This window comes from Typopeltis vanoorti, chromosome 2, assembly GCF_054136105.1.
Source record: "Typopeltis vanoorti isolate ZY-2024b chromosome 2, IOZ_Tvanoo_1.0, whole genome shotgun sequence".
Taxonomy (NCBI): Eukaryota; Metazoa; Arthropoda; class Arachnida; order Uropygi; family Thelyphonidae; genus Typopeltis; species Typopeltis vanoorti.
This window is the reverse complement of record NC_143550.1, coordinates 132,241,973-132,269,671: the sequence shown is the minus strand read 5'-3', so window position 1 is coordinate 132,269,671 and position 27,699 is coordinate 132,241,973. Positions and strand designations below refer to the sequence as shown.

Here is a 27,699-nt window from a genome sequence, read left to right as displayed (position 1 = left end):
CTGCTAACGCATTCCTGGATGCTGACAATGTCAAGTTCTTTCCTAATATTCTCGTTTTTAATATGATATTGCCATTGATGCCATCTGTTCACGCTCCTAATCTTTCTCAGGACTCTCATATCTGTGGTCTCTAGTCTTTGGCCAAGGGTTTTACTTCTGACCCAGCTCTCAGATCCATAAGTTAAAACTGGTTTGAACACTGTCTTGTATACAGCTAATTTAGTGTTCCGACTTTCTCTGTCATTCCATATGAATTTATTCAGTTGACTTCTACCATACCAGCTTTGTTGATTCTGTTTATTTCCATATTTAATTTACCATCTTCACTAAAAATCGTGCCTAAGTAGCTGAAATGTTTTCCTTGTTCCACAGGTTCTCCGTTCACAACACAGTTGACATTTTCAATGATTCTGCCTATTTTCATTGTCTTTGTCTTTTTATTGCTGACCTTCATACCATATTTATTACAATAGTTATTCAATTTTAGTCATAGAATCTTGCAGATATGTAGCGGATTTATTTACAAGTATAACATCGTCTGTATAAAGCAAAGAGCTGACATTAACAGTTCCAATTTTGATATCATGTTTAATACCACTTTCCTTCATAATGTGATCCATATAGATAATGAATAACAGAGGGGATAATGTACATCCTAGTCATACACCAGATTTAACATTAAACCATCTTCCTGTACTTCCTTCAATTCTAACTGCTGACTTACAACTCAAATAAAGACTAAGTATTGCTTGATATAATGCAGCATTGACACCATATAACTGTAGCATATTGAATAGTTTCTCTCTTGGCACCTTGTCAATACAGATCTTTGTTATATTCCCATGATTTCTCCACTATTTGTCATAAACTGAAGATCTGATCCTGACAGCCTCTATTTGACCTGAATCCAGCTTGTTCTTCACCAAGCTTTTCTTCCACAATTTTTCTTAACTGTTTCTCAAGTATACTTGCATATATCTTACGAGGAACACTCAATAGGGATATAACTCTGAAATTCTCACATTCAGTTTTATTTCCCTTTTTATATATAGGTACTATGAGAGCTCTACTCCAATCATTGGGAATTTGTCACTCTGTCCAGGCCTTCTGAAGTATGCAGTGCAGCCACTGTAAGACTCTTATACCACCATACTTCAGCATTTCTGGTTGAATATCATCTACTCCTGCTGCCTTTCCACATTTCAAGCCTTTGATGGGTTTTTCTACTTCAAGTATGGATATGTATTCCTGACTGCATGCCTGGTCAGTGTTTTTTTTATCACTGTGCTGTCATCACTGCTTGTTTCATTAAGCAAATTTTCAAAGTAATTACTCCATACTTCAAAGATATCTTTTTCTCCCGTTTTCATTTCACCTTTATCATCTCTAACTCCTTTTACAGCACTCTTTCCTCCATTTCTAAGCATCTTCAACAACCTCCAGAATATTTTGCCACCTTCTTGATATTTATTTTCTATGGTCTTGCCAAAAATCCTCCCATGACTTCTGTTTAGCTAGTTTTACACAGTGTTTAGCATCCTTGCATTTGTCTCTGTATTCTCTAAGAGCACAAGCTGATTTATTTGCCAGGAACTTTTGATATGCTTTCTTCTTATCCTTCACTGCCTCTTTAACTTCCTGTGTCACCCATGGAGTTCTAATTTTTCTATCCTTGCAGACAACTTCACCACATGACTCTCTAGCTGAATCAATCAGGGTTTTCTTCAAGGCTTGCTACTGAATCTCCAAGGTTTGGTTCCTGTTCTCAAACTCTTTCATTTTTCTTTCAATAATCTTTATGTATTTTAGTCTACAGTTCACATCTGAGAGCTGCTCAATTTTTATTCGCTTTAAAACTTTCTTACATGTCATTCTTTTCAATATGAAATTCAATTTTATCCTGCTCAAGACTAAATAGTGATCGCTTCCAATTTCAAATCCTCTGTACACTCTGGTGTCCTGCACCAAGGAGAAAACATCACTATCAACAATAACATAGTCAATGAGACTTTTCTTATTCCTTGCCTCTTCTTTCCAAGTGAATTTGTGCACATTTTTATGTTGGAATGTTGGATTCTGATTATGTAGAGATTAGAGTAATTATTATTTGCTTCAGAATCCAACATGATCTTCCATCACAAAGGCTAGACTTGTAAATATTATTTAATGTATATAACTTATTTTAAAACTTAATATTCATATAACTACCTTAATTTTGTCTAATATTAAAATAATTAATCAAAGATATATGTATTAATAATGAAAATACTGTATTAAATATTATTAAGTTATTTTATTTATTACTATGTTAATATTATAGAATTTGTACTTGATAATTTTAAATGCGTATTAATTGAAATGTAAATATTCTCTATTTATTTCTGTTATAGAAGTTTAGAGTTATGCAATAGCTCAATTTTATTATATTTTATTTGTTGTCATGGAGACGCATGAAGAAGCGAGCGCGAGTGGAACAGAGCGTGAGTTAGGACAAGGATAATAAAAAAATTATATAGAGGTAACAAGAGAGAGTTGGAACGGAAATTTTGAAGTGAAAGGAAGCAAGGGTATAAACTAGAGAGGTGGAAGTAAATAAAAAGTTCTCAAGGGCAGAAGTTAAAGGGGATAATAATTATAAGCGAAAAAAGACGAAGTGAATTTTATAGTTAGCTGAAAGTAAAGTCAGCAGTGATAATTAAAGGAATTTAATGCCGCAATCAGATAATATGAAGAAACTGGACGTTCCATGAAGAATTCTGATTAAACCCAGTTAATCTAGAATTGCGACTTAATTCTAAATCGCCCTAAGCAGAACTGCACAGTGTTTAATTATTTAATGAGTGGTAACAAGGATAATCAAAGTACCTTACAGTTGATATCCATAGTCGTGAAGCATGATTAATAGTGTTTTAGTTATAACTGCAGAGAAGTCTTATAAATGTGTTCTTAAGTAGAACAAATATATTTTGAAAGTTATTCGCAACGTAATTGATGTACTAGGAACTGTTTCGGGTAAGCACTGACATATTGATCATTTTCAGTGTATGAAGAATTGAATGTTAGTTACGCTACGTTTAACCTAACTTTAACTGTGGAAATTCTTTGCGAATGAGAATTTGAAAATAAGAATTGTTGAGAGATATTTACAGCAATTAGTGCCTGCGGTGTTCTTTAAGTGTATAGCATAGCTGAGAACTGTGTGGAAACCATTCAGATGGGAAGTTCTATTGTATTTAATTAAGTGTAGGAATTTTGTGACTCAGAAACTGAGAAAGTGTATGTAATGTTTGGAAGATTGAACTAATGTGATTGACTTGACCTAATATTTAACTTTATTCTATTGTTTAAAATTAGAGGTAGAATTTATGTATGTGTCATATAGCTTATATTAAATGTTTTATTTTGTTAATCTAATTATTGTGTTTGCCTGAATTCCTTTTTATTGCACCGTTCATAAAAATTCGAATCTTGTGGGAATCCCAAGTGGAAAACAAATACTTCGGCCAGAATGAATGAGGAGACTGCTAACTAACTATCTGTGAATTGATCCTACTATTTTATATAGACTAATCTAAGGATAGAGTGGCGCAGTATAATAGAAATTTCTCTACCTTGGATTGGTGACCAATTCTCAATTAGTTTTTTTTTTTTATGAAAGTGACTTGTAACAAGATGGCGGATTCGAACATTGGAAAAAGAGAACATCACGACAGGAACATGGTGTTAGTAATAACCAGTCCATGTCCTGAGCAGAAATCCAATAGGTATTTATTATTAACTTTGCTCGTTTCTCCAAATTTTCCCCAAACATTTTTGTATGTCTGACAATCACTTCCTACTCTGCTATTTAGATCCCCAACAAGGAACAACTTTTCCTTTTACATTGTGTCAGTAGCTTTCTCTAGAGCCTCAAAAAAATTCCTCCACTTCTACCTTAGTAGAACCTTCTGTGGGACCATAGGCACAAATAATCTCATTGTCCAGTTCCCCATTCTGATATTTGCCCAAATCACTCTACTTGACACTGCCTGCCATTCAAGAAGATGAGCCTCGTATTTTGTGTTGAATACTATGGCTACTTCTTCTTTTCCTTGATTGTCATTGCCCGAATATAACATTTTGTATTTATTGCTCAGAAAGATCTCACCAGTTTTTTGTCTTTTTTGTTTCAGTCACCCCTATTATGTCGATCTGGTACTTATCTAATTCCTTCGCTAGCTCCATTTCTTTGCCATTCAGGCTTCTTATGTTGACAGTCCTGATCTTTAACTCTGGTGATGTCGAGTTGGGGTGTATTTTCAGATTTGTTCCAGTAGCTGACTTTTCGCTGTTTGCCCTGGTTCCCTGGCGAAAACAACAGGGGCCTTGTTTAACTGGGCGACGCCCCAGCCGGCATGAAATTTTGTTATGTTGTACCATCGTTTTGTATTTTGGTTTAACCAATAGGAATACAATTTGGTCGGCTAAATCCCAAATTGCCTGCCCATCCTCGTTCGTTCAGTATCCAGGTAGATACCCAACAGGGTGCACCACGAGAAGGTCAGGATTGGACATTAGGTCAGAAGCTCTGGTCGGTTCTCCGCATTCCTTTAAAGGCTATGTGGAGGTATCCTCTCAGTTATACAGCTTTGACCCTTAAGCACCCCCTTCTTTTTTCCATCTACTTAAAACAATTTAGATAAAAATATAAATAAACAAAGATAGATATGGTTGCTGATGATTTGGTCCTATTCTCAGCTCATAGCAACTTAGGAACAGCTGAAGGTCACTTAAAGCCGTTGAAAGTTTATCTACATATTGTCAAAACCAAAAAAATCAAAATATCCTACTAAATCAGAAATTTGTGTATTTACCATTAATAATCACCTCAGAAAGTGGAGAATAAAGATTAAGCTAAACAAATCAACTAATTACATTTAATGAAAACCCCAAATACCTTGGAGCTACTCTGGAGCCATCATTAAGCTTTAATAAACATATCAAAATGTTGCAGTCAGGGTAAAAAAAAGATTAAATATCCTGAAAAGTTTCTCTGGTAGAGAGGGGAGCTGATGCTAAAACTTTAAAAGTCACATACAATTCTATTATCTGACCAATAATGGAATATGCTTCACCCATCTGGATGCAAACACCACAAACCAGTTTAGACAAGCTTACAAAAATTCAGAAAAATGCAACTAGAATCATATGTGGACTAAAGAATACAACTTCTGGAAAAACAGCAGAATTTTAATCCAATCTTGTTCCTTTGAATATTAGGTGGAAAGAAAATCTAAATTTTTTGAAAAAAGACTCAACTTTGCACATCACAGAAGAAGTGAACTTTTTAAAAAGTGACAACCAACAAACAGAATAAAGAAAAAAATTGACAATGCATAAAATCATTGAAAATAAAATGCACTTAGACTGTCCAAATAAAATAGCCAACTACAAGTGCCAATTTAATATGAAAAGGTGTAAAATTATGCATTCTGAGATGAAAGGTTACATGCTTTGTACTACATTAGTTGAACTGTATTCATTAAAATGAAACCAGGGAGTTATGGGTGTTGGTGGAAAGGGAGTTGAAGTTTGGTAAAAGTTTCAAGGGGACATACTGCAAAAGAGGCCAAGGAAGTTCATAGGATTACTTGATTATTGAGGAACACATTAACAAGCACAGATAAGAGAAGTTATCATTGCTTTTTATAAGGCTTTAATACGGCATCATCATCATGAGACAATACAGATATTCATCATGAAACACCTATGCTCACTCTATTCACACAATATCTGACATACTCTCTTTGAACACATTCACCAATAAAGCATTCACGACAGGATATATCTGGATTTCTGAGCATGTCTAGTCACCTGGATTTCTTAGGGGTGAGGTGGTGGTGGTGATCTGGAGTTCAGTGACTAAGATGGTAAACAGTCGGCAAAATGCTCCCCACAAAGTCGATTGAGGGTTTGTGGGATTTACACAGAAGATGAAATGCTTATATGACAGAAATGCTTAGTTACCAAAAGGATTCTATAGGATTGATACAGAAGAAATTTTTCAGCAGTTGACTAGAGAAGGCCAGACAAGAGATCATTCCTGGAAACTGAGTACAAGTGTAGTTAGTATGGGAGTCGGGACCAATCAGATTTTTTATTCCGGGAGTGGTGAATGAGTTGAATGGATTTCCAGAGTCTGTTGTGAATATGTTCAAGGGGAGTATGACAGATACTGTATGAATAGAGTAAGTGTAGGTGTCAATGTGATGAATCTCCAGACCCCATGAAGATTCCTGTGCAATAATAACTGAAACATTCAACGTATTGGTCCAATACCACCAAGAATAGTGCATCGTGTGGATATGCTGATAGAAGAATAGTCCAAAATATGTGACTACACTACTACGTTGTGAATATCATCACAAAGTAGTAGTGTGATGAATATCATCACAAAGTAGTAGTGGAGAGAATGACTAGAAGGGTGGTGATCATAGCCAAAGGAGGACCTGCAAGCTATTACGATGCAAACAATTTATGTTTATCTGAAATACAGTGCTATTCAAATATTCTAATACTGATTTTAACACTGTGTGTATCTATCTATATATATAATTATATATAAAATTAGAACATAAACAACTCACCTTACAAGGATAAGCATCTCCAGATGCCAAAAGGTGCTTGTTGCAGTCAAATAACAACCACAGCTGAGATTCATATTCAGATTCATAGAGCAGTTCACTAAGAAGAGGACAGTTTGGTGTTACTTCTGTGGGCCTTACCTATATGTACAGATTTTATATATACTTATACATGTGTACTACCATACATATAATGGAAAAAACAAAACAAAATAATTTGATACCAGGCATGTGTAACTGTGTCCTAGACTTAAACCAGAAAGCAGCATTTGAATGAACATCCACAGGCAACAGTATGATGAAAATGTCAAATTTCAAGATGCTGGTATCTCTTTAGTGAAAACATTTTTAGTTATAAGCATATAAAATTACTAGACCTCCTGTAAAACATATGTGAAAGTCAGCTTATCACCAAGATCAGATGTAATCAGCAAGACATTACAAAGAACTTCATTACCTTTCCCCAAATGCACAAGATGCATTAAGCAATTCAATATATTATTCTCATCCTTAGTTTAGAATTAGTATTATACATTTTGTTGGTATTTCAAATGATTCATTTCTGCCCGAGTTCCCATTCCAGTACAATTTATTATGCTTCATATGTAATAATGTAATCCTGACATAATTCTATGAAATAGAGGACCAACTGATACTCTGATGTATTCAAAAATCATCATTATTCTGATGCATTTTCTATAACAGGATTTTCAAAAGGAAAAATTTTATTGTTGCAGTGCAAGCATTCTGATTAGATTATCAGAAGGGTTTCTAGAGCTAAACTAAATGGATAAAATATGATATTAATTCTGATAATTTTCTTAGTTTTTTTAATCAGATCATCTTATTAACTCTTGCACATGCAAAGACATATTCTAAAAGAAAAAACACGAAAAAAAAATCTTTTTTTTTTTTAATCTAATGCAAGAGTGCAATAAGCAGCAGTACTAACAGGAAGTGGTGGATTAGTGGGCAACTCCAGTAACTCTATAAAATGCTAGAGAAGTCCAATGACAGTACTGCATCAAGGTGAGCTCAGGCTGCCCTAAGCCTAAACATAATCTATATGCTCCTTCTTATATCTTTCCCAAGCTCTTCAAGGAAGACTGAGGGTTTGTCGATGTGCTGATAGTAAAGAGAAAAATACCACTAAAATCTGATGCCAAAGAACAAGACAAGAGGCTCGTGCCAGCTTGGACGTTGCCTGGTCAAACAAGGTCCATGTCCCCCAATCAAGCAATCAGGGCTGGATCAAAAAATCTGCTACTGAAAACAAAGACAAAGAAATTAAACTCAAGCCTGTTTGGGATGAAATATCGATAAGTACATGGAATGTCCGCACACTATGGGCAACTGGAAAATTGCAGTTGTAAGAAGAAATACAGATGCGACATCTTGGGTATTTCAGAAATGAGACGGATACCATCAGGTGGAAGAACTCTTCCACCATTTGTGGAAGAGTTCTCTGGTCAGGAAACAAAAGCAAGCATGAAGGAGGCATAGGTTTCCTGCTAAGTAACAAGGCCTATCAGGCAATGATAGGATACAAACCAGTTAGTGAAAAGATAATGGTTGCAAGATTCAGTCCCCAACAATTTAATATCACGACATTCAAAGTATATGCGTCCGCTGCAGAGAGTGCAGAAGAAGACATTGAGAGATTTTACAAAGATCTACAACTAGAAATTGATGAGATGCCGAAGCAGGATATATACTCATCATTGTAGGAGACTGGAATGCGAAGATTGGCAGAAATAACACAGGATGGGAAAATTTGGATATGGAGAAAGAAATGAACGTAGAGAGATGTTTCTGGAATTTGCCACTGATAACAGCCTGATGATTTGCAATACCAAATTCAAACAAAAAGACTGTCGTAAGTGGACATGGTGCTCCTTCGATGGCAGGCATAGGAATATGATTGACCTGATATTAATAGACCAGAAATGGAGAACATCAGTTCAACAGTGCAGATCATCACAAGGAGCTGATATTGATTTGGATCATAGTGTTAAATTGTGAATGAAAGTATTTTGTAAATTATAATACTTCATTCATATTTAACATAATCCTCCATGTCATAAGCAAGACTCGTAAATATTATTTGCTGTTAATCTCTTGCTTGTAATTAATTAATTGTATAACCTTAGGATATGTAATAGTAATAAAAAGACTATATATAAATGTCATTCATTTTATTTACTTTATTCTGTAAAATTTATTGTAAGAAACTGTGTGTATATAAATTTAAATGTACTTTATATGAATTGTGATATGTTTTTTTTTTTTTATTATTATTTGACATTTCTGTAAGTGAAAACAAATTTATGGAATTCTACTAATGAGATTTGATTGGCTGCTGACGATGAAACGGAGTTATTTTGAGTTAGCTCATGTGAGAACGTGAACTACTGTATAGAGAAAAGCCAGTTGATATAAGCTGAACTAGTTAGAACCGGATTTTGGCGGGAAAGAGAGAATGCAGTTGATTGGAAAATGAAAGAAAGGAGAGAAGCCCTAGAGACAGCATAGAGATAGGCAGTGAGTGGCAGAAGGGGAATTAATATATGCCGAAAATTGACTAGAAAAGGACAAGGAATTAATAGGCATTCTGAATTACTTCTATGGGAGTTCTGATACTACGATAAATTCCAAATGGTTAGTGGAAGAATAGTGCAGAACTGAAGTTAATACATAGAAGAAAATAAGGAATTAGTAGATAACTTAAACCAAGTGCATCAAGACTTGAGTATTTCTGTGTCCATAATTCAGTTATTATAGTGGAAGATTTCTTTGAATTGCATTGCCATAAAGTATAAGTCAACAAGAATTTCAAATGTGCCTATGCGAATTCTATGTGTAAAAGCTGTAGCCCGGTAAGAATTGTCCTTTCTATAACCTGTGTGAAGCAATAACAGTTAAATCCGTCAGACATGTTTCACCTTGGCTGTAGATTATATCAACTAACCGTTGGATGTAAGATGTATTGAAGTACTTTGCCTTCGAAATGATAAGCACCTTGTTGTTAAGTGTTAACTGACTGAGAGAGAATATAGAAATATCTGTCATAAGATTAGCTATTGTTACATTTGGAAAGTTAAACTTTTAAGAACTTAAATATAAAGAGCTAATAAGCTTCATTTTGGTGATATAAACATTATTTAAATTAAGGGGATATTAAATCCCACATTGTTTTAAAACCAAATAAGAAACTCAAAGATTGGAATCAGAGAGTTTCATGCCGATATAGAAAACTATAAAGTATCGGCGACACTAGCGTTAGCCAATGCAAGTGACCCTAGTACGTAGTACAATACCGGACAACTCGTAGCAAAGGTGGTGAAGTTCTGATCGCTATTCTTAGGTATTTTCCATAATGTAAAAACACATTTCCTAGGAAATGTATGCTGTTATTACATTATGGAGGGAGGTCACTACCCAGACCGGTTTCAGCCTTTTTTGAGGCTTCATCAGTGAGTAGCTAGACCATATTGATACCAAAGTGTATAGCGAAAAGAACTTATATACTCTGCAGTATGAGTTTCCAAATAGGTGCAACCTGTTTCATGAGAGTTTCATCAGGGAGTTTCATGCCGATATAGAAAACTTTATAGTTTTCTATATCGGCATGAAACTCTCTGATTCCAATCTTTGAGTTTCTTATTCGGTTTTAAAACAATGTGGGATTTAATATCCCCTTAATTTAAATAATGTTTATATCGCCGAAATGAAGCTTATTAGCTCTTTATATTTAAGTAACTTAATGATTGCACCTATTTGGAAACTCGTACTGCAGAGTATATAAGTTCTTTTCGCTATACACTTTGGTATCAATATGGTCTAGCTACTCACTGATGAAGCCTCAAAAAAGGCTGAAACCGGTCTGGGTAGTGACCTCCCTCCATAATGTAATAACAGCATACATTTCCTAGATTTCCTCTGATTCCAATCTTTGACTTTCTTATTCAGTTTTAAAACAATGTGGGATTTAATATCCCCTTAATTTAAATAATGTTTATATCGCCGAAATGAGGCTTATTAGCTCTTTATATTTAAGTAACTTAATGGTTGCACCTATTTGGAAACTCGTACTGCAGAGTATATAAGTTCTTTTCGCTATACACTTTGGTATCAATATGGTCTAGCTACTCACTGATGAAGCCTCAAAAAAATGCTGAAACCGGTCTGGGTAGTGACCTCCCTCCATAATGTAATAACAGCATACATTTCCTAGGAAATGTGTTTTTACATTATGGAAAATACCTAAGAATAGTGATCAGAACTTCACCACTTTTGCTACGAGTTGCCTGGTATTGTACTACGTACTAGGGTCACTTGCATTGGCTAACGCTAGTGTCGCCGATACTTTATCGTTTTATATATTTGGCAAGAAACTCTCTGATTCCAATCTTTGAGTTTCTTATTCGGTTTTAAAACAATGTGGGATTTAATATCCCTTTAATTTAAATAACTTTTAAGAACTATTTTCAATCTGATTGACTGAGCATAAAGAACTGAAGGGTAAATGTTTGTTAGTTAATGGATTGTAATTATTCTGAATACTTTAAACTGAGCTAATATATTTATGATTTAATTCATCTAATTGGGTAGAGAGAACTATGTGAAAGAATTACTGATGCTTTAAGAATTAAGAAGTGTCAACATTAGCCATAATCCTCAAACCTAAATAAGAAGTTACTAATATCTGAATATGAATTTTTGTAATTGTTTAATTTGATAACGTTTTGCAGATAGTTATACTTGAACGTATATGTTGTACTATTCCACATTAAATGTTTTCTTTTGTTGAGTTAAACTTATGTTTGCCTGATTTACTTTCATTGCACCGCTCATAAAATTAATCAGACCTTTGCGGAAGCCTTAAAAGCTATTAATAGTATAAGATATACCTCGGCCTGAAGATAAAGTGATAATATAAGTATAGTTGATGATTGATTCCTCTATATTATTTAGACTAATCTGAATATAGGGTGGCACAGTATAATATAAATTTCTTTATATTCAGATGAGCATCAATCAACAACTAATGAATAAAAACAGAATTTAAAGAGGAAAAGATAAGATTAACAAACCAACAAAAATGGAACAGTCAGTTAGGTAGGATGTTCCAACAAAAGCTTAGTGATTGCAAATATAAAACTAAAACTGAAACAGAAGTACAAAGGAAAGTTCCAAAAAAGCTAGAGACATCTCAAGATTAAATGAAAACAGGTTAAGAACAGCATATCAGGACATACTGGAAACTAAGATTAAGACCACAAGTGAAAAACAAAATATAAATACAAGAGCAGAATGACTGGCTACAGTAATAAAAAAGCAGCAGAGGAAGTAATTCCTAAAAGAGAGATCAATAAGAAATGGATAACTCAGGAAACCCTGAAGCTGAAGTTGATACAAGAGAAATGAGAACTGAAACTTAAATGAGATAATTCAGAGGCAGCAAATGAGTTACCATCAAAAAGCAATGAAGTATGGAAAGCAGCTAGATTTGATAAAGCCAAATGTATGGAGGACCAATGCAAAGACATTGAACAGTACTATGGAGAACACAAACCTAGAGAGCTTTATAAACTTATAAGAAATATTAATAGGAAGTGGCAAACAAGATCATACACAGGTGGACAAGATATTGCAGCAAACTATATAAAAATCAGCTAAACAAAAGTAATCAAAGAACTAAAAGCAATCTCTCCACCAGCAGAGATCTTTGAAAATGACATCTTTTAAGAGGAGGTGAGTAAGGCTATAAAACATCTCAAGAACAACAAGAGTTCTGGAAATGATAGCATGATAACATAATAGGTGAGATGCTAAAATATGGGGTGGGGGACTGGTTGTAAAAGAAATGCATAAGCTATAATGAAATGAAAAATGAAATAATGAAAGAGTGGAAAAAATTGGTCTTGGTTGTTCTTCAGAAGAAAGGCAGTGCTTTAGAATGCACCAATTACAGAACTATTGCACTAATGAGTCATCTTGGCAAAGTGCTGATGAAAATACTTACAGAATGCCTGAAGGGTCATAGGGAGGCATAGCTTCTTGATGAGCAAGCTGGATTTTAAAAAACATTGAAGTACAGTACAACAAATACTCGCACTAAGACTAATAGCAGAGAAAGAACAAAAAGATATATTGCTGTTTTGTGGACTTCCAAAAAGCCTTTGATAACACTGATCAAAATATAACATGGGTGGGCTTGGAATCCTACGGTGTGGACAATAAATTAATCAACCTGTTGAAAGATATAAGCAGCCAAGCACAAGAAACAGTCAGAATAGCAGGTGCTACTGGAGAATGATTGGCTTGCCACTAGTCAAGGCACAAGACAAGTGGACCCAATATCACCAATCATCTTCATTACACATCTGGGGAGAACACTAGATAACATTAAAGAAGAAGGTGGAGGCATTTCAATAAATGGCATAAGAATAAACTACCTCTTCTTTGCAGATGACATTGAACTGATTGAAGAAGATGAAGCAATGCTGGTACAGACACTGCAAACACTATACTTAGAAGGAAAAAGATATGGACTACATGTCAATTTTGAAAAAACTAAAACAATGATATTCAGACAATAGGAGTTACTGAACAAAGTTATCATAGAAAGATTTCAACTGGAAAATGTGAAACACTTCATGTATCTTGGACCCCCCCAAAAAAGAGGTAAAAATTAGAATAACTAGAGCAACAGCTATCTTAAAAGCCACTGACAAAATATGGAAGAGGAGAGTTATAAAGATACACACTAAACTATGTATTGTGGAAACCTGTATTTTCAGCAGCATGTTCTATGGATGTGAGGCCTGGGTACTCCTGAGAGGAGGATATTAGCATTCGAGAGGAATGCTATAGAAAGATCTTGAGAATAAGCTGGATCCAGAAAGTGAACAATGAGGAACTATACAGACGAATACAACCAAAAGAAAACCTGATCCAGAAAATAATCAAAAGAAAACTACGATGAGAGGAAATTAAAAACGCTGCTGTTTGGGATGATAAGGAAAGAACAAAAGAGAAAGACCGAACAGAGAACTGGGCGATGACATCATCAAATGGTGTAAAAACTGTACACAAACTGAGTCATCTTGCACAAAATAGAATGCAACGGAAGAATTATGAGGGTTGTTCGATAAGTCTGTGCAAAAATGAAGAAATTTTCTTGGGACAGTTTTATTTTTCAGCATAGTCTCCTTTGAGGTCTATACACTTAGTCCAATGATGCTAGAGTTTTTTGATCCCGTCCATATAGTATGATTTGCCTAACTCTTCAAAATAGGCAGTTGTTTCAGCAATCACCTCATTGCGTGATGAAAATCTTTTTCCTGTCAGCCATTTTTTCATGTTTGGAAACAGATAAACAGATAGTGGTAGTCAGAGGGAGCCAAATCTGGAGAGTGGTGGTGGTGGGGGATGCAAAAGGACTTCGTAGCATAAATCAAACGCGGCACCCATCTTGCGGATAGTTTTCTCATATGTAAATGTTCATGTAAAATATTATGTACGTGGTCATTTGAGATGCCCACAGCCTTAGCAATTTCACGCACCTTCACTCTTTTATTGTCCATCACCATATCATGGATTTTTTCAATAATTGCTGGAGTAGTGACCTCAACAGGGCATCCAGAATGTTCAGTGTCACTTGTACTCATATGGCCACTTCAAAAGTTACTAAACCACTTATAAACTGTTTTAAACGAAGGTGCAGACTCACCATAATGTTTATCAAGCTTAGCTTTGGTTTCCTGAGCCGTTTTCCCTTTCAAAAAGTAATGTTTAATCACTACATGAAATTCTTTCTCATCCATTTTTCACAAATCATGGTACTTGATCGATTCAAATGAACACACACCAAACACAGAGTAATAGATCTATCTGACTGAAACTTAGTGTGTGATCCTCCAACAGTTGCCAGCAACTAAAAATAACCTCGGTATGTACTGATGGCGCCATCTCTTAGACTTTGCACGGACTTATCGAACAGCCCTTGTATATCAAGATGGCATTAGACACCTATGGGTGTTGAACCTATGGTTGTTGTTGATTGATTGAAGAGTGCAAAACTGAGCAATTTTTCAAATATTACCAGAAAGTTATTTTTCTCAAAAATGGCATTATCACCATGAATTTCTTGAAATATATCCACAATAGTACTAGAGAATACTATGATGTCACAACACAAATTCTTACTGCTAGTTCCCTATGAATAATTTTCTTCCCCCTTGGTTTATTTGTAATCCTAATCAGTCCTTCCATATCTCCAGTAATTTCCCCCTGTAATTTCCAACAAGCACTTTTTTTTTGGTAAATCATTTGCCTTCCATTCTGTTTAAATGACCATACCATTTGATTAGCTCTGTTTATGCATTTTTAAATCTTAATAATATCAAGTTCCTTCCAATATCTTCATTTTTAATATACATGTTACTGATATCACCAAACAATCCACTATTTTTTCTCAATTTTCAGATTTTTTTCATATAAGACTTATTTTTGATCAACTATTTGAAATAAACGGTTTAGATATGTCAAAAACTGATGTGCACAATTTTGTATGTTGCAGGTTGATATTTTGATTGATTTTGTTCTTGTTCCATATAAATTTATTTTAGTAGATTCTCACCATAGAAATCTTGCTTTTGTGTTTGATATCTTAATTGCTGATTTATATATATAGATAGGCTTAGGTGTTGTTGGTTATTAATAACAGTGCTTCACAGTATAAACAATATTAAGAGAAAAAAAAAATATTGAACTTACTAATATTTCACTGAAAGCATTTTCAGAGCACAAATTACAGCTGTGACAAGCAAGAAGCATTCAACTAGATAGCTGTAGAAATCACTGAGATTGTGACTAAAACCATAGAAGTTAGTTTGGAGAAGTCAGTTTATATTTGGTCTCAGAATGAGTTCTTCACAGTTCTTTGTCAAATTAATGCAACTATAGTTGTTGAGGCTGATGAGGAAAATGCAAGGACTCACAGAGGAGATGGGCAGCCTTCTGAGGGTATGGTGCAGAACATCAGTAGAATGGAAGTGACGGAGGCCATAAAGAGGATGAGGAATGGAAAATCGGTGGGCCCGACAGAATTCCAGTGGAGGCATGGAAGGCACTGGGGGAAGAGGGAATTGACCTGCTGTGGGACCTGTTCATGAAAGTTTGCCAACAGGAAAATATACCCGAGGAATGGAGGGAAAGTACTCTTGTCCCCATCTACAAGGGTAAAGGGAATGCACAAGACTGTAAAAATTACAGAGGAATAAAGTTGATGTCCCATACAATGAATATTCTAGAAAGGGTTCTTGATGGTAGATTGAGGAAGGAGGTGGAGATTGCAAAGGAACAATTTGGCTTCATGCCTGGTAGATCAACAACAGATGCTATCTTTGGGTTACGACAGATGATGGAAAAATATCGAGAGAAACAAAGGGAGCTACATCTGGTATTTATTGATCTGGAGGTGTCTGAGGGAGAAGAAGGTGCCGGAGAAATATGTCAGGTTGGTGCGGGAAATGTACAGAAATGTGAAGACAAGTGTTCAGACCTGTTTGGGACAGACAGAAAGTTTTCAAGTAACAGTTGGCTTGCATCAAGGGTCAGCATTAAGTCCGTTTCTGTTTAATATTGTGATGGAGGTGGTAACAGAGGAGGTGAGAGAAGATGCTCCTTGGATAATGTTGTATGCAGATGACATCTTGCTGTGTGTAGATTCAAGAGAAGAAGCGGGAACTAAACTGGAAAGATGGAGAAAAGTACTGGAAGAGAGAGGTATGAGACTGAGCAGAAGTAAGACAGAGTATATGTGTTGCGCAGTGGGCGGCGGCGGCCAGGAGACAGATCTGGAGCTGGAAGGAAATGTCATCAGGAAGGTGAGAGACTTTAGATACTTAGGTTCAACAGTGGAAGAAGATGGAGGAGCTGAGAAGGAAGTGGGATGCAGGATACAAGCGGATTAGAGGAACTGGAGGGAGATGGCTGGAGTGTTATGCGATAAGAGGGTGCCGATCAATCTGAAAGGCAAAATTTATAGGACAGTAGTGAGGCCGGCTATGACATATGCTATAGAAACTGTGGCCCTGAGGAAAAATAACATCAGCAGGATGGAAGTAGCAGAGATGAGAATGCTTAGGTGGATGTGCGGTGTGACCAGAAAGGATCGTCTGAGAAATGACTATGTCAGGGGAACAGTGAAAGTTACGAACTTAGGAGCGAAAATACAGAAGGCAAGGTTGAGATGGTTTGGTCATGTGATGAGGAGGGAGGACGAATATGTGGGAAGAAGGGTCATGCAGATGGATGTGCAAGGAAGGCGGAAGCGTGGGCGGCCAAAGAAGAGATGGAGGGAGCTGGTAGAAGAGGACTTGAAGATGAAGAACTTGGATGTGGTGACAGCCCAAGACAGGAAGGTGTGGAGGAGACTCATTATGAACAGTGACCCCACTTAAGTGGGAGAAGCTGCAGAAGAAGAAGATAGTTGTTGAGGCTGGAGAAGTGCTTCATAACTGATGCTATTTTTAAAAATGGTCTTAGAGAGAGCTACATCTTTTATGTAACACAGATATCTTCTTCCATTCAATCCTGAATGAAGGAATATCCAGAGCACAGTTTGCTGATTCTGACTGGTCATACAGATTATTGCAGATGTACCGATCTGCCAGTCTGTCCAAAGTAAGCTAACGAAGCTGCATGCAGGAAAAAAAAAAAAAAAAAAAAAAATCCAACATCTTTCTCTCTAATCCAGAGTAATTTAATAATAAAGTGAGACACCTTTTGGCAACTCATATAGGTAAATATGACATTTCTATTATTTCCACCTTGGTATCACCACCTCTGGATCTCGCTCCCACTGACAAGACCTCAATAAACGTCGAAACCGGTCTGGGTAGTGGCCCTTCCCTTAATGCATACTATTATACATGTCTGCAAGGAGATGTGCTTTGCATTATGGGAGATACTAAGACAAGTAGTGATGAGAACTTGGTCCACCTTTACAACAAGTTGCCTCAGTCCTGAAGATACTTTGTTTGCTTACACTTGGATAAAGAATTAAATTAAATTTATTATAAACTGCACGCATAAGTCTGTTGGGATAGGTACTGGTGTGATTGCTTATATAAATACCTTCCTGCATGGAGCAGATCCCAATGCAGACCCATCTAGCTATTTATCTATTTTACTTTTCCATGGAAAGTAACCAGAACAAACAGTGTAGATAAATAATTCAAATATGTTGGAGAGGAAATGTGACTTAATAAGGTCTGATGTTTTATTAACATATGCTTTTGAAATAGGATTAATCTATATTAATTCTATATTTTTTGCCATACATTAAGTTAATATGACTGGCTAAGTGAAAATTAACAACTTGTACTTTTTAATACCCTTAAAAAAAACAACCATGTACTTCTAGTTCAGATTTTTATAAATCATACAAGTTATATTAGTGAAGTCTGAAGGGGTTCTTAAAAACTCAGAACTGAAGTTTGCATATCCTTAGTTAAAAAAACAGGAAAGATATTTTACAATTCTGTGCAGTTCTTATATCAAATTTTAAAATACTATAATTGCTTTAAAAGTTGTCTGCCTAAGAATGAATTGCTCTGTTTTTTGTATAGCATAATCTTAATCTATAATTTTTAAATATATTAGGACAACTACAGAACATTATCTTTCAAGTGATACTTACCACACCAAATAAGTAAGTTAACTGAAGTTCATATATTTGACGACCTTCTGGAATTATATCTCTACATCCTAATGGTTGTAACTTGTGTTCTGTTGGCCTGCAAGATAAAGATACTCAATTTTATGCATAGACTTACTCAATGATTTGTATGAGGGTTTTTATGATTAGCAAATCACTTAGTCTACAAATAACTTAAAAGCATATCAAAGAAGGTTATGAAATGCAAGGGTTAGAAGGGACAAATTTTAAACTTTGGCTTGCAACACTTTTGATAAGGAGGTATGAGAATAAAAACTGTTCAAAACATTCAATGTATGAATAGAAGCATAAATAGAATAACACATGTATAATAAAGTAAAAGTCAGAGTTAGAATATTAGGCGTGGATAATACATCAGTATTATAAGTGGACTAAGGATTTTTTTATATTTTTATTCATTTTATATTTTTTCCGTAGTTTTTTTTAAATTTATTTTTACTTCATCAATTATCATCATCATCATCATCAGCCACTGTCGATCCACTGCTAGATGAAGCCTTTCAAATATTACTCCAAAGCTGTCTGTCCATGGCTTTTCTTTCCCATGTCACTCCTGCAAATCTGATGATATCATCAATCCACTGTGGTTGGAGTCTTGGTCGTTTTTCTTCTCGTGGAATCCAATCCAGTACTTCTTTTGTCCATCATTGATCTTGTCTTCAAGCAATATCCCAGTCCATTCCTACTTCAGATGTTTCACTCTTCCAATGATGTCACTTATTCATGTACTCCTTTTGTGATCCAGTCTTGTGATACCAAGCATATTTCTTTCCACTAAATTGTGTTGTTCTTAATTTTTGAATTTCCTTTGCATTTAGTGTCCACGTGTTTCACAGCCATATGTCAATATAGGAAGAATACATTGGTTAAAAACTTTTCATTTCAGACATTACGGTAGTCGGCTTTTGAATATTGAATGTAATTTTCCAAATGTTCCAACCAAGCATCGTGAGTCTTTTAATTTCATCCATGATATTTTGTTCCATTGATATCTGTTGTCCTAAGTATATGTAATGATCTACTTGTCTAATTTCATCATTATTGATTTTTATTATTTCTAGTTGGACATAGCTATTGAACATAACTTGGGTCTTCTTTAGGGTTTATCTTTAGTCCAGCTGTTTTGCTAGCAATTTGGAGTTCTTGGATACGAGTCTGTAATTCATGGGCAGTTGAAGTAAAGATAACTATGTCATCTGCAAAGGGTAAATGGCTTAAATATCTTCCATTTATCTTCAGACCTTTCCTTTCCCAATCAAATGTCTGAATATTTCTTCCAGGCACGTTGTGAATAATTTCGGAGATATTGTGTCACCCAGTCTTATACCTATCTGTATTTCACAGTAGAGATGTTAACATTAATATGAATTGCTGCTGTGGTATTGGTGTATGCTGATATGGTGGTCCTGACATATAGCTCCTGCACTTGTTGGTTTCGTAATGCTTTAAGTATTGCACAAGGTTTACTGAATCAAAGGCTTTCTCATAATCAATAAAACCAAGATATAATGGTAACTGACATACATTACACCATTCAATAATCAGTTGTACAACTTGAATATGGTCCATTGCACTAAAGCCACTACGAAAGCCTACCTGTTCTTTTGGTTGTGCTAGGTACAGAGTTGTACAAAGCCTATGAGCTAAGACTTTTGTAAACACTTTGTAAACCACTGATAGTAGACTGATGGGTTGATAGTTCACCAAATCTTCTACTTCACCTTTCTTATGTGGCAGAATTAGGGTAGCCTTCTTCCATGTTCTTGGTACATCATTTTTTCTTCAGGCATAAAATAAATAGTTTTGCTAAGGATTTGTAGATCGTTTCTCCACCTGCCTTTAGAATTTCAGCTATAACTCCATCCTCACCTGCAGCTTTTCCATTTCGCAAGCTTTGCACCACATAACTTCTTCTGATAGAATCTGCGGTACTTCAGCTATTTAGTAATTGTCATCTTCTTCATTTAATTCATCATCCTGATATAATACCGAGTAAAATTCTTCAATTCTTTTTGCAATAACATATCTCTGGTTATGGTCCCATCTTGTAGTTTGACTGCAGCTTAACAAGAATTAAGAAAATTCAAATGTAAATTCATACAACAAACAATTGAAAATAACTAGTCTCAAAAAAGCCAACCAGCAATAAACAGACTAGTTGTTTTCAATTATTTGTTGTATGAATTTACAATTAAATTTTCTTAATTCTTCTGTGATACGTTTTCTGATCGTTTTACACAATTCAGTGTATTCAATTTTATTCTGTGGGTTATTTGCTTCATTTCTTCATCAGCTGTTTTTGTTTCTTCAGAAATTTTGTCTTGAGATATCTTGTATATCTCATCTATTATATGAAATTGTAAATATCCGTTATAATTTTATATCCTTTTCACAACATCTTTTTACAGTAATATTAATTTTAACTTCAAAATTAATTTCTTCTGAAATATTTGGTTATATGAGCTTTCATAGATGTCAGCATTGATGATGCCCTTGGTAGGAAAAACTTTGAATTCCATCTAGAATGTGAAGAATCTTTATCAGGACTTTTCAAGTGAAGGTGAGTTATCCAGTGTCAGAGAAAGGTGGGAGGATTTTTCCCTCTGGAATCACGGATTTTTCATCTTGCAAAACAGACAAACTGGTCAGAAGAACACATGTAATTTGCAGATAATGTAAGTATTAACCACCCTATTATAAGCAGTAATCAGGTTTCTATGAAGCCAAGTTACTTGGCCATAACAGGCTATTGGGCCTAACATGAAAGGAAGATGGATAGATGTTCAATCATGTGGAATTTGCAAAAATATACATACTATGAAATAACATTTTAAACAGTAAATGTGTTAAAAGACTATTGGGATGAAGATAATCTTAAAATTATCTTTAAAATAAAAATATGTAAATTTTACAAATAATTACTTTTTTGCTATTATTATTATTATATGGGCACCTCCATAACGTCCTGAGACCCAATCTATCATACTTCTCTTGAACCCATTAACAGACAAAGCACTCACAACTGGCAACTCTCCAAGCAAAATATCTAGTCCTTACACCCATAACCAAACCTTTATTCAACCTTGTTCTGGTCCCTCTAGCCAAGTGCTGAAACATTTCCGCTGCATTCTATCCTTTAAAACCCATTGAGCAACTTAAATGTTTCTATCATATCCCCACTTTTTCTCCTATCAACCAACTTCTGCAATTCACACACCTTCAATCTATCCTCATAGGGAACATTCCACAGGCCACTCACCATTTTGATCACTTGCCTCTGAATTCTCTCCACCACTTCCTTATCTCCAAGAAACCCAGTGGACCAGACTTGAGCACAGCAATCCAGATGTGGGCATATCAAGGCATTATGGAGAGGAACAAGAAGGAATTTCAAAAAAATCCATGCCTGTGGCAAGATTACTATTTTAAATTACTGCAGCCATACTTATTGAGGTCTGGTGTCGTGATGTGTTCTCTTGACGTTCGAATCCGCCATCTCGCTAAAAGTCACTTTCATAAAATAAGGAAAACTAATTGCAAATTAATCACAGATCTAAGGGTAGAGAAATTTCTATTATACTGCGCCACTCTATCCTTAGATAAGTCTATATGAATTAGTAAGTTTAATTCAAAATTAGTTAGCAGTCTATTCATCATTCAGGCCGATGGTATTTATTTTCTTTCTTTCTGGGATTCCTGCTAGATCCGAATTTTTGTGAACGGTGCAGTAAAAAGAAATTCAGGGGCAAACACAATATTTAAATTAACAAACAAAACATTTAATATATGGTTATATAACAAAATACATGTATTCCACTTTTAAATATGACAACTCAGTCAAGTTAGTGCATCAGGTCAAGTCATTCACAATAAATCAATCTTCCAAACTTTCACATACAAATTCACAGTTTCAGAATCACAAGGTTTCTTTACTCAATTTATTACAATAGAATTTCTTATTTAATCAGTTTCCATGCATCTCTCAGCCACACTCTATGATTAACTCATAACAGGCACTAACCACGGCAGATATTATTTCAATGTATCTATATTTTCAACTCTCAGCCTCGATGATATACTACAGTTAATGTTAGAAACAGCGCAACGGAACTAATACTTAAATCTTCATACACCGAGATAAACTAATATGACTGTCCTTACCAGAAATAATCTTCAGTACTTCCAATAATTTGTGAGCACACTTTCAAATTATATTTATTACACTTGCGAAACACATTTATAAGAATTCTCCAAAGTTAAAACTAAAACATTATTAATCGCGCTTTATGATTCCAGACAACAACTATAAGGTACATTAATTATTCTTGTTTATCACTCATCAACTAGTTAAACTCCGCACAATTCCCTTTCATGGTAGTACAGAAATAAGTCGTAATTGTAGACTGACTGGATTTATTCAGTATTCTTCTTTGAATGTCCAGTTCTCTAATTATCCGATTATGGCAATAATTTCTCTTTATTACTACGGCTGGATTTGCTTTCAGCCAACTATAAGATTCACTTATATAAAAAAATATCTACTCAACTCCTATCCTTAGGAATCTTTTAATTACTTCTACTTCTTTAGTTTACTTCCTTGCTACCTTATAGTTCCAAAGTTCCGTTCCGACTCTCTACTTACTACTACGTATACATTTTCTTCTCTTATTTTGCCCACGTTCCCTTCACTCGCGCTCGTTTATTTCACGCGTCTCTATGACAACCGATAAACGTAAACATTCTCGCGAATGTTACATTAGGTCATATAACTACATTCAGTTATTACATAACGTTAACTTTCATGAAAAGAATAAATAGAATATTTGCATTCCAATAAATGCGTAGTTAAATTACAAATATAAGTTCTTACAAAATTGACAAAATAATAAATAAAACAGCTTAATAATATTTAATACAGAATCTATTTACCATTAAAACATTTCTTTGATTAAGCAATTAAATATTTGACATAATTAAGGTAGTTATATGATATCAATTATAATTTATGTTATTTACATTAAATAATATTTACAAATATAGTTCTTGTGACGGAAAATCATGTTGGATTCTGAATCAAATAACATTTATTCTATTTTCTACATAATTAGAATCCAACAAAGGCTTACTCTTCCTTTGAAAAATTTTTCTTTAAAGAAAAATTTTTTACACTAGACTCACAAGAGCAGAAAATTGAATTCTTATCTCCCTTCCAAGATCTTAAATAGCACTTAGTTTGAACATGATTAAATTTTTTATTACAGTCTATGTATTTACTTTTCTGCACTTCTCCACTTAAGTTCTTGTTGTTTTTATCATAGGGAGAATTTTGATTGCTACGCTTATGTGATATTGTCCTTTCAGGGTAGAAGTTCTGTTCTCTGTTACTAACTTTTATCCTCAGTTGTCTATCATTTTGATAATTTGTTTCTTTTGTCCTAGTTCTGTTACATAGACTAGTCACCCTGGCACAATTTACCTCAACTGTTAATTGTTCCTTATTACTATTACTATTACTACGGGCAACTCCAGGGAGTCATTAGACTCATTGAGGGAGGCCCAAATCATATTCATCACAACTATTTGACATTCATACAGTATCTATCATACCTCGCCTTAAACTCATTCACTGTCACAGCATCCACCACAGACTCAGGGAGCGCATTCCACTCATTCACTACTCTAAAAGTAAAGAACCCAGCTCTAACACCTTTACTAACCACACTTTTGCCCAGTTTCCATGGATGTCCCCTAGTCCTCCCACAACCAGCCCTGTTCTCAAAAATATCTTCTGAATTAATTTTATAGAAACCCTTCAGTAATTTGAATGTCTCAATCATATCTCCCCTCCTCCGCCTATCAACCAATTTTTGCAACCCACAAATCCTCAACCTGTTCTCATACGGTTCATTCCACAGACCTGCTATCATCTTGGTCACTCGCCTCTGGATCCTCTCCACCTCCTCCCCATCAAGAAGAAACCTAGGTGACCAAATCTGAGCACAGTAGTCTAGATAGGGTCTTATCAAGGCTCGATAGAGAGGAACAATAACCTGCTTGTCAACGTATTCTTCAGCAACCAAGTGATTTGATGAGCTGTTTTGGTCACTTTTGCAATGTGTCACCTAAATTTCAATTCCTTATCTACCAACACTCCTAAATCTCGTGCCTCATCAATTTCCTGGAGCAGGGTTCCACCAATGCAGTAAACTGCCGCCAATCTTTTCACCCCAAAATGCATAACCTTACATTTTGCCACATTGAACTGACATCCATTCTCCTTAGCCCAGACCTCCAATCTATCCAAATCATCCTTATTGATAACTTCAGGTTCAGGTTTGGCTATTAGTTGTTGAGAATTCTCATCAGTATTACATTCTGATTTTGGTAGATAAGGCATAACAGACTGTATATTACTATCCTCCATAGTTGGTTCAGTTACAGATAGCGCCACTTTATTTGGGGCAAATCCTTTCTCAGGTATATGAAACCTTTCTCTCTGCCTCCTTGTTCTATTATGCATATAATTGCCATTTGTTCTGACACTTATTTTCCTGTTCATTAGGGATATTTCTTTTCTAAAAAAATCACAGGAGAACTGATACTTTTCCAAGAAATTTGTTCCCAATATGACGTGAGAGCTTATGTTAGCTGTTGAGGGGATGATAAGTAAGTCCTGCCAGACACTTAGCTTAAATTCTGGTAGGTAGATTCTAGCTCGAACCTTTTCATATGCTACAAAGTTTGAATCTGAAAGAGAAGTAATTCTTACAGGTTGTCTAAGTTTGGCAATATTATTCCTTAATTTATGTCTTATACTTTGGAGATAATCTTTTCTAATAGTTGAAGCATTACATCCAGTATCTAATAAAATATTACACTTAGAACCTAGGATTTCTCCTCTAACTGTCATCATTCTTTCATTAGGTGTCTGCTGTTTCTGAATTCCATTATTTCTTCTGTGGGGTTTGTATCCAAACTTCGAGTCCCATCTGCTATTAGAGTAGTTTCCCTTGTTATAGAAACAATTTCTGGCATAATGTCCAATCTTGTTGCAATTAAAACATTTAGGAGGATCTCCATCATCTCTGAGAAATTTTCTCCTTGTCTGAGGTTGAGGATCAATGGGAATTTGCTGTCGAACATTCTCTAGGGCTTCCACTACTCTATCCAATTTAGCCAATATTGGTTTATTTTGCTTCTCAACCTCCAGTTTGACAACTTTACTAATATCTTCTGCTGTGGGATTGAAATTTTCTTGAAATCCTACAGTCATTTCTGTCAATTTTTTCATTACTTCATCTAATTTATTCTTCATTGGCTGTTGCAATTTTTCTACTTCCTGGTGAATAATGTCTTTTACTTCCTTGAATAATTTCTTGTTGGTTTGTTCTTTTGTGTCGGACATGCAATTATGATCAATAGGATTCTCTCTAATGATTTTCCTTTCATCTTCTTTCTTTCTATTTTCTTTTGAGGATTTATTTACTCCTATGGAACAATCAGTTGTTTCTACTATGTTTACAAGGCCAATATTGGATGAAAGGCAAAGGTCTCCAATCATCTGTTCCTTTTCCTTGACAGCTATAAGACATTCCTCTAGTGAGGTTATCTTCTTCTTATAGGCTGTCTCCCTCAGTTCTTGTCTGACACCTTGTCTAAATTGTTGATAAACTGCCCAATCCAAATGAGGTTTGTCTTCATTGGATACATTTAAACTTTCAGAGAGAGTTAGTAACCGATTGTAGAAATCACTAAAAACATTCTTTGTCCTTTTGTATAATCCTCTGTAGCTTCCACAAATTTGGTCCAACACTCCTCCGTTTACAAAACTGAGATAGTAAGACTTCCTTAAACTTCTTGTATTCAAATGTTTCCTTAAGTATAGGAGATGAAAAAAAATATGTCTTAGCTTTACCAATTAGTTTGTTTCTAAGTAATACCAACAATTGAAAGTCTGTCCAACCTGCTGTTTCTCTGAGTTTCTCAACATAAGTAAAAAAAGATAACACATCATCAGAGTCTTCTCCTGAAAATTGGGGAATTACTTGTTGGGGATTCATACTTCTAAAAAATTCACTGTCTTCCATCTCTGATTTTGAAGTAACAGCCATAGTGATAAATAAAGTATTAATTTAATTAATACAATTCTTTAATTTCAAAAAAAAAAACTTTATCTTTGCCTGATTTCTGATTACAACCAGTTCATTGTGATTTATTCAATTTACTTTCTAAATTTTCAGGGAGCAATTCCACAATTATTATTACCAAGTTAAATTAAATCTATTAACTTACAGCTGTTAAATTACTTTCTATCAATTAAATCACATCCTGTCAACTGCGCCATTTTGTCGTGATGTGTTCTCTTGACGTTCGAATCCGCCATCTCGCTAAAAGTCACTTTCATAAAATAAGGAAAACTAATTGCAAATTAATCACAGATCTAAGGGTAGAGAAATTTCTATTATACTGCGCCACTCTATCCTTAGATAAGTCTATATGAATTAGTAAGTTTAATTCAAAATTAGTTAGCAGTCTATTCATCATTCAGGCCGATGGTATTTATTTTCTTTCTTTCTGGGATTCCTGCTAGATCCGAATTTTTGTGAACGGTGCAGTAAAAAGAAATTCAGGGGCAAACACAATATTTAAATTAACAAACAAAACATTTAATATATGGTTATATAACAAAATACATGTATTCCACTTTTAAATATGACAACTCAGTCAAGTTAGTGCATCAGGTCAAGTCATTCACAATAAATCAATCTTCCAAACTTTCACATACAAATTCACAGTTTCAGAATCACAAGGTTTCTTTACTCAATTTATTACAATAGAATTTCTTATTTAATCAGTTTCCATGCATCTCTCAGCCACACTCTATGATTAACTCATAACAGGCACTAACCACGGCAGATATTATTTCAATGTATCTATATTTTCAACTCTCAGCCTCGATGATATACTACAGTTAATGTTAGAAACAGCGCAACGGAACTAATACTTAAATCTTCATACACCGAGATAAACTAATATGACTGTCCTTACCAGAAATAATCTTCAGTACTTCCAATAATTTGTGAGCACACTTTCAAATTATATTTATTACACTTGCGAAACACATTTATAAGAATTCTCCAAGGTTATAACTAAAACATTATTAATCGCGCTTTATGATTCCAGACAACAACTATAAGGTACATTAATTATTCTTGTTTATCACTCATCAACTAGTTAAACTCCGCACAATTCCCTTTCATGGTAGTACAGAAATAAGTCGTAATTGTAGACTGACTGGATTTATTCAGTATTCTTCTTTGAATGTCC

At 34.8% G+C, this 27,699-nt stretch overlaps 1 protein-coding gene across 3 annotated transcripts in view; it reads right to left on the bottom strand.

The window, feature by feature from the left end:
• Window positions 1-27,699, bottom strand: part of TppII (Tripeptidyl-peptidase II) — a 583,232-nt gene that overhangs the window by 102,471 nt on the left and 453,062 nt on the right. For all 3 annotated transcript variants that reach the window (XM_090408276.1, XM_090408286.1, XM_090408295.1), the window contains 2 exons: window positions 18,334-18,430; window positions 6,627-6,764 (listed from right to left, as the gene is read on the bottom strand). In XM_090408276.1, the coding sequence (XP_090264402.1) occupies window positions 6,627-6,764; window positions 18,334-18,430 (235 nt within the window). The remainder of the gene's footprint in view (window positions 1-6,626; window positions 6,765-18,333; window positions 18,431-27,699) is intronic.